The following is a 7138-nucleotide window of genomic DNA, read 5'->3' as shown; positions in this document are numbered from 1 at the left end:
TCTAATGCACCCCAGGATGCCATTGGCCTCTAGCTTCTCTTACAACTTCTGTACTCAATTTTGATGAAGAGTTAGGGAATAAAGATGGAATTCCAGTGGTTGGGACACAAGGGTGCTGTGAAACTGGGAGAATTTTGTAGCTCAGTTGAGGTTGTATGGGTTTTTAAAAAAATTGTATGGTTTTTTTACAATTTTTTTGATATTGTATGTTTTTGAATTTTTAAAATTAAAACATTTTTTTAAATGTGTCTTGTCTCTTCAGCAGATGTGTGTTTTTGCGTATTTCATTGCCTGTGTTGTATGTCTGGTTGTCAGCACCATGTCTCACCACTGATGCTGATTGATGTGTAACATATTTAGCAGAACATGAGGTTAATGTATTGCCCAGTTCAGCCTCACTGCCTCAGTTTTCCTGACTGTCCTGCCTATTTTGTTTGTTGTTGTTGTTTTTCCTCTTCCTTGAGGGGCCTCTCCTGGCCATGCCCTGTAACTGCCACTGTATAAAGCCTGTTACACAGCAAGAGATCTTATTTGCAAGTATTTCATGAGGGCTGTGTTCTCTGCTAGCAAAATCTTCCCTGGGTAGAGGTCCTTTACATTACCTCACTCTCAGCTGTAAGAGAGTTCTGGCAAGCTATTTTAACTCTTCCCATCTTATTTTAATTAGAGAAACTGTAAATGAGATCTAGCAAGACCATGTTTTAACTTCAGCAGCTGACTGTGAATGCACAATGACCTTTGCAGCAGCAAATGTTTCTGGTGCTGCTAGCTAGCAGCGTTATAGTTTTGGTTGGGTTGTTGTCTTGTCTAGCAGGAAAAGCAATTGCTTGGCTTTCATCTGTAATATGGTTTCTTGTTCTCTTTGTTTCTTTCTCCTAAGGTGAATCATTTATCAAAGAGGCATCCAGACATGAAAATAGAAGAGGTGCCAGAGCTCACGTTGCCCATCATCAAACCAAACAGAGATTACTTCTGTCAGTACTGTGATAAGGTATGTAAGGAAGTTACCCCTCAGCGAGGAGCTTGGTCCTAGACCTATATGCAACCAATTTGTCTCTGCATAGAAACATCTGGCAGGCTTTGTAGCTTTTTTCTTTGAGGTGCTTGCCAGTAACATTTCTGCAGCACTATCCAAAAGAAATTAAGACACAATGCACTTAGGCCAAGGCAGCTGAAAACTGTGGTTCTCTTTTTCTGCTGTCTTTGGAGTGGGTAAAACTTAAATTACTATGATCCAGCAAGCAATCACCCACCCTTAGTCCCCACTTTTTACAACCCAGGGCTAAGTTTTCCATCTGTCTCTAATTCCTGAACACTGATTTATTTTGCTTTCTGTATCACTTCTAAAAGTTAGTCTTTAACTCCTTTTATTTTAAGCTGCTTATTTAGTCACATGCCAGTAATTCCCAGTGTTCAGTGGAGCCTGAAGCTTCTTCTGCACTGCCTTTGGGTTCCTGTTCTTACTCCCTGCCTTTGGCTTGTTATGCATGAGGGCCTTTAACAGGGCGTATATTTTGACTGACTGTTCTTATCCTCAGTACATTGTTCCATGATGCCTCTGTCCTTTTGTTTAAAGGGAAAAAAGGAATAGTTTTTTCTAATAATATTACAGAGTATTTGTTTGTTGATATGCCTAAGAAGTCAGAATTTAAAAAGATGTTGATTGCTGAAGGCTATTAAATCTGCTTGTTTTATGCAAGAGTGGAGATACCAACCTTCATGACAAATTAACATTGGACAAATTACAACTTTGGTGATCAGTGCCTTCTCTGACATTTGAACTCTTAAGTATCAGGCAAAAAAGGTTTTCCTCTTCCTTTCCTGTCCTGCTTTGATGCTTTTTTTCCTGCCATACATGTTCTCACATGGTTTCTGCATGCTATACTGATTAAACACTGGAAGGTATATGTATATTCATGCATTGTGTTGTAATTGTTTGGGGCTTTGACTAAACATTATTGTCTAAAGCAACATGCAGACCTTCCAGATAAAGATGATTAGTAGCAGTTTTCTGTGCTGACATTGGGATTACACCATTTTCATTCCAAATCTTGACCCTGCAGGTGTACAAGAGTGCCAGTAAACGCAAAGCACACATCCTAAAGAACCATCCTGGTGCTGAGCTACCTCCAAGCATCCGGAAACTGCGCCCTGCAGGCCCAGGAGAGCCAGATCCCATGCTGAGCACCCACACCCAGCTGACAGGCACCATAGCCACCCCTCCAGTCTGCTGTCCTCATTGTTCCAAGCAGTACAGCAGTAAGGTGAGGTGTTTGTTTCATAGCCTCAGAAGAAAGCATCTCTCTGGTGATGCTTTTTCATCGCAGTCTCTGTTATCTGTCAGACAGCAAGCAGAGCTCTTTTTGTGTGAGTCAGAGTGCTGGTTTCATGCTACGTGCTCACAACACAGGCACAGCTGCCTGCTTTGTTTTATGGCAAAAAGGTCCCCTACATAGAGGGTGTGAGCTTGAAAAAACAAACAGAAATGTTATCAGAGTGCAGTCACAAGCTTGGAAACTGCTCCCTGATAGTGAAAAGGGAGAGGAGTAGGGACACAAAATGCAGAGAAGTTGACTTCTGGAAAAGGTCCTCAAAAATATTTGGCTGTGTTGGGGTAAAAGCTTGCAGGCTGTGATGTCTGGGGTAAAAGCTTGCAGGCTGTGATGTCTGGGGCAATATTTCAGTTACAGGTAGTTCTAATCAGCAGCAGCTCGGTGATCCTTGTGTCCTCCTTGCTGACCAGAGCATCCCATAGTGTGAATCTTGATGCTGTCTTACTGAGAGAAACTTAAAAGCTGCAGTCTGCAGGGCTGTTTGAATTCAGTTGGCCTGAAGCAGAGTTGCTGACCATCTTTCTAAGGCTCTTTTACATCCCTCTGTAGACAAAGATGGTACAACACATTCGCAAGAAGCACCCAGAGTTTGCTCAGCTCCCTAACACGATACACGCTCCCCTGGCGACGGCTGTCATCAGCTCCACTCCTGCTGTTCTAACGACCGACAACACTACCGGAGAGACTGTTGTGGTAAGGATTCAAGACACATTAGATCAAGCCAATGGAGGGAAACAAAGAGAACAGAAGCCCTCTGGTATAGTAGTCATAGTGTTTATTTGGCAGACATCGTTTTAAAGGATGTGTTAGGACATTATTTGAGATCACTTCTGTTCCTGAATCTGTGTGTTGTAGTTTTGATTTGCCAGAAACTCTGTATTTCTCTTTTTGGAGCTCTAAGGGTTTGTCTTTTTTTTTTCCCCTTACTCTATTCCCTTCTTTCATTCAGACCCATATGCTCCTGACTCCACATCATTCTTTCACACACACCTAATTAACTCAGGAATACAAGTCTCGTGAATTTTCACCGGGGCTGTTCTCTAAAGGTGCTTGCAGTTCTTGGGATCAAGAGGACATGTTTAACCACGAGGACTGGATCAAACTGTTCAGAGGAGTCCAAAATCTTTCTGTAATACTTTAGACAGTGCAGAACTGAGCAATATGGACCTCCAGTGGCTCATCTCTCCGCTGTTAATCCATTCAGGTGCTACAGAAGTGAAAGCTGAGACTAGAAAATCAGTCTTGTGTCTTTTAGTGGTGCTAGGACGTTGCATAGTTTAAAAAAAAAAAACTTAATAACCACAGATTAAAACTTCCTATTTGAAGACTGAAACTGGATAAAAGACTCTTTTGCTTGAAAATGGGCAGATTCAAGCAGGATGCTTCGTAAACCTGGTTAGTGAGGAGCTAAATGTCTTTACGCACTTCAGACATAGTTGTCAAGAAAAGTATCACTCTGGCAGGTGGGGTAGAAGGTCGAATACACCTGAGAAGCACTTTTAGCTTTGGAAACTAAGTGTAAGTGTAGATTCAGTGTGATGGAAGAACAACAGCCTTGCAAAAAGTATTCAGTCCAGTAGACAATATGGGATGATGGTCTGTGTCTCTCTCTCTACCTGCTCAGACAACAGATTTACTGACACAAGCAATGACAGAGATATCCCAGACCCTCACAACAGACTATCGAACACCCCAGGGAGATTACCAGCGAATCCAGTACATCCCCGTGTCTCAGTCCACAACTGGCTTGCAGCAGCCTCAGCACATACAGCTGCAGGTTGTTCAAGTGGCCCAGGTGAGTAACTTGTGGGATTTGATGTGCTTTTGACCTCCTCCATATCAAGCTTGTGCATTCTTAGGGCTGTAGCACTTGGAAGTTTAAGGAATACTTACCAAAAGTGGTGCAGACTACTTTTCACAGAGAAATTAATAGATAATGCTTAGGGTTCCCATTGTAAGCATCGTGTACTGGGCATAAATAGTCCTGCCAGTCTTGATCAGGTTGCTGGAGACATATCAACACAATCCTAATAAAGTTCTACCCATCTGGGCACCTTTACTCGAGTCTGCTCTAGAAAGGTTTTCCAGCAACTGGAAAAGTGGGTCAGTGGGTGACCCATTTTTGCAGTTGAGAAGACTAATTTGTACTTCCTTGTTCTCAGTGAGCCAGAGTCAAAATTTGGAAGTACAGCAAGCGCTTGCTTTTTTCCCTTCGTATCATCTATTAGAATATTCATTCCCTATGATGCTCAACAGCCTCCTAAAAATAAAAACAGAGTGTAACTAGAGTAACTGAGCTGAGGGAAATAACTTGGGCAGCTGTAAGAAATCTCCGTAGCCTTCAAATCTATTATGTGCTGGGTGAAGCTGGAACTACTGTGTGTTTGGATTTGAATCTGAAATTCCGTGTTCTCTCTGGCCCCTCATTACAAATTAGGTTATGAATTTCGTTAATAAAGGCTAAACAGCAGCCCCAGTTAATGGGGCCACAGACTGTGGCTGTTCCAACAATACAAGAGCACGAATACTGATTCCTGCAGCTAATTTTATCAAGATCTGAGACTTGTAATTAAATTATTCCAATTGGTATCATTAGCAGGTGTTGCTCAAAAAAAATCCTTTAATCAGGAATACTCTGAGCACTTGCCTTGATACAGAGCTATGTCAAGCTACAGTATCAGATATGCAGATCTTGAGTTTTTATACATTTTATAGAAAGATGCTTCCAAAGAAGGATGGTCCGGTGGTTGACACTAATCCTGAATTTTCAGACCCTTTGATTTGAGTCCAGCCTCTGCAGCAGACAGCTTGTATGACCTTGGGCAAGTCCTTTCCATCGATACCACTGAGATGTAACCATCTGGGTGCCATTACATGTGTTAAGTGTATTTCTTAATCTCCCAGGAGTGCACAGAAGGTAAAACACAGGCTTGAACAGGAGTGCTCCATGGCCTGAGGCTCATACCTCATTATTCCAGACCTTGTATCATGGAAGAGGTTTACATAGATGTTGCTGCAAAGAATTTGAAGTATTTGATTTTTTATTATTATTTTTTTCCCACCCCACAGGCTACCTCACCTCACCAGTCCCAGCACTCCACAGTGGACGTTGGGCAGCTTCATGACCCCCAGACATACACCCAGCATGCTATCCAGGTGCAGCACATCCAGGTGACAGAGCCATCGCCAGCAACTCAGTCATCATCACAGGTATTTCACTCTTCTCTTGCAGATAATAGTTTCCCTACCAGTCTGCTCAGCTGGCATATTACATCTGCTGATGTAGGGGAAAGTCTTTTCTATGCAATTGAAAGAATTGCACATGAAATGACTCTCAAATGAACATCTGAGATAATTTGGTAGTTCCCAGATGTGTATGGGGGTGTTTTGTTGTGTTTTTCTTTGGGCTTCTTGTTGTGGTTTATTTTTCTAACAGTGTATAGAGATAAATGGCTGGGAGCAGACAAATTTGCAACTTAAATCATGTTAGACAATTGAAAGAGATAAATGGAAACTGACATTACTCAAATATTTGGAGTTCAGCTCTTCATGCTGTTGGGTAGCGTTTAGCTTCTCATCTCAGTTCTCTGCCACAGACTTGCAATGTAACCTTTGGCAAGCAACGTCTGTGTTTCAGTTTCCCCAATCTCTGCTTAGTAACCACAGAGTAAAATGAGAGAGAGGAGAGCTTTTCAGTTCTTGTGCTTGATATGCTGTAGAAACTCCCCTTTATTTATGTAGAAATGCCTTTATTAAGGTAAAACTTAATAAAAAACTTAATAAGAAGCAATGTTTGTAACAGTACAAAGATATTCAATACTCAGGACACTGAGAACACTTATTGTCTTCTTTTCCCCCCCAGGTTGGGGGTCAGCCTTTGAGTCCCTCCTCACAACAATCTCAGCAGGAACTCAGCCCCTCGCAGATGCAGACAGCTACATCTACACCAAACCAAGCCCTCCAGCAGCAGCAAGGGTCTTCAGTCCAGCACACATATCTTCCCAGCACGTGGAATTCATTTCGGAGCTATTGTAAGTGCCAGCAGTAGCTTTCACTAGTAGTCTGGCTAGTGTGTGGGACTAGTATGTGCTCCATTTCTCCAGCTACCAAATAGGATAGTATTTTCAGAGCTTGTTAAGCTTTGTGATTAATATTCATAGATATCTAAGAAGACAAACAGCTTTAGACAAATAAAAGTGGTTGTACTGGCTTTTCTACTGTACATCCATAATTATCTGATACCTGGTCTGGGCAGGCAGATTGCTCCTTATCCCAGAAAACTTGCATTCAGCAAGTGTCCATGTGTTGAATAGCAGCTTGTTCAAATTTGAATGGATGCTTGAAAGAATCATTGAAGATGAGGGTGACCTGAAATGATTTCTCATGTCCTTGCAGCTCTGGACAGTAGTTCTCTGATTTCTTGGGCAAGAACAGGATGTGTTTTCTAGGCATGAAATGCCAAATCTGTAGCTGCCATAATTCATAGGCCCGTAGAGTTTTACGGGGCTTTACATGATTTTTCTGCTCGACAACCACTGTTGTTTCAGGTTTGAAATGTTACTGACACCAGACATTATCTTTCAAAGTAGTTTTTGAGTTTGAATGAAGGTCTTGATCTTCCAATTTCCATTTTTTTAGCATCTGAGATTCAGATGATGACCATTCCCCAAGGCCAGTACGTGATCACAGAGACCGCTGTAGGTACACCAGTCACCACTGTCAACACAGGGCAAGTGAAAGCAGTTACTCAGGTAAGGAAAATAATCATGGCATATTATTTCAGATTAAAAGAATCAAAACAAATG

At 41.9% G+C, this 7138-nt stretch overlaps 1 protein-coding gene across 1 annotated transcript in view; it reads left to right on the top strand.

Annotated features, from left to right (window-relative positions):
* Positions 1-880: 880 nt before the first annotated feature.
* Positions 881-7138, top strand: part of LOC104521739 (PR domain zinc finger protein 10-like) — a gene marked incomplete at its 5' end in the record, with an annotated part of 7588 nt that continues 1330 nt past the window's right edge. The window contains 7 exons of the mRNA XM_010163822.1: positions 881-991; positions 2064-2264; positions 2883-3026; positions 3958-4128; positions 5403-5543; positions 6196-6364; positions 6972-7084. Coding sequence (XP_010162124.1) covers positions 881-991; positions 2064-2264; positions 2883-3026; positions 3958-4128; positions 5403-5543; positions 6196-6364; positions 6972-7084 — 1050 coding nt within the window. The remainder of the gene's footprint in view (positions 992-2063; positions 2265-2882; positions 3027-3957; positions 4129-5402; positions 5544-6195; positions 6365-6971; positions 7085-7138) is intronic.

Source organism: Antrostomus carolinensis, unplaced genomic scaffold, assembly GCF_000700745.2.
Source record: "Antrostomus carolinensis isolate BGI_N321 unplaced genomic scaffold, ASM70074v2 scaffold46312, whole genome shotgun sequence".
NCBI lineage: Eukaryota > Metazoa > Chordata > Aves > Caprimulgiformes > Caprimulgidae > Antrostomus > Antrostomus carolinensis.
The sequence above is the reverse complement of the archived record's forward strand: the minus strand, read 5'-3'. Positions and strand labels throughout refer to the sequence as shown.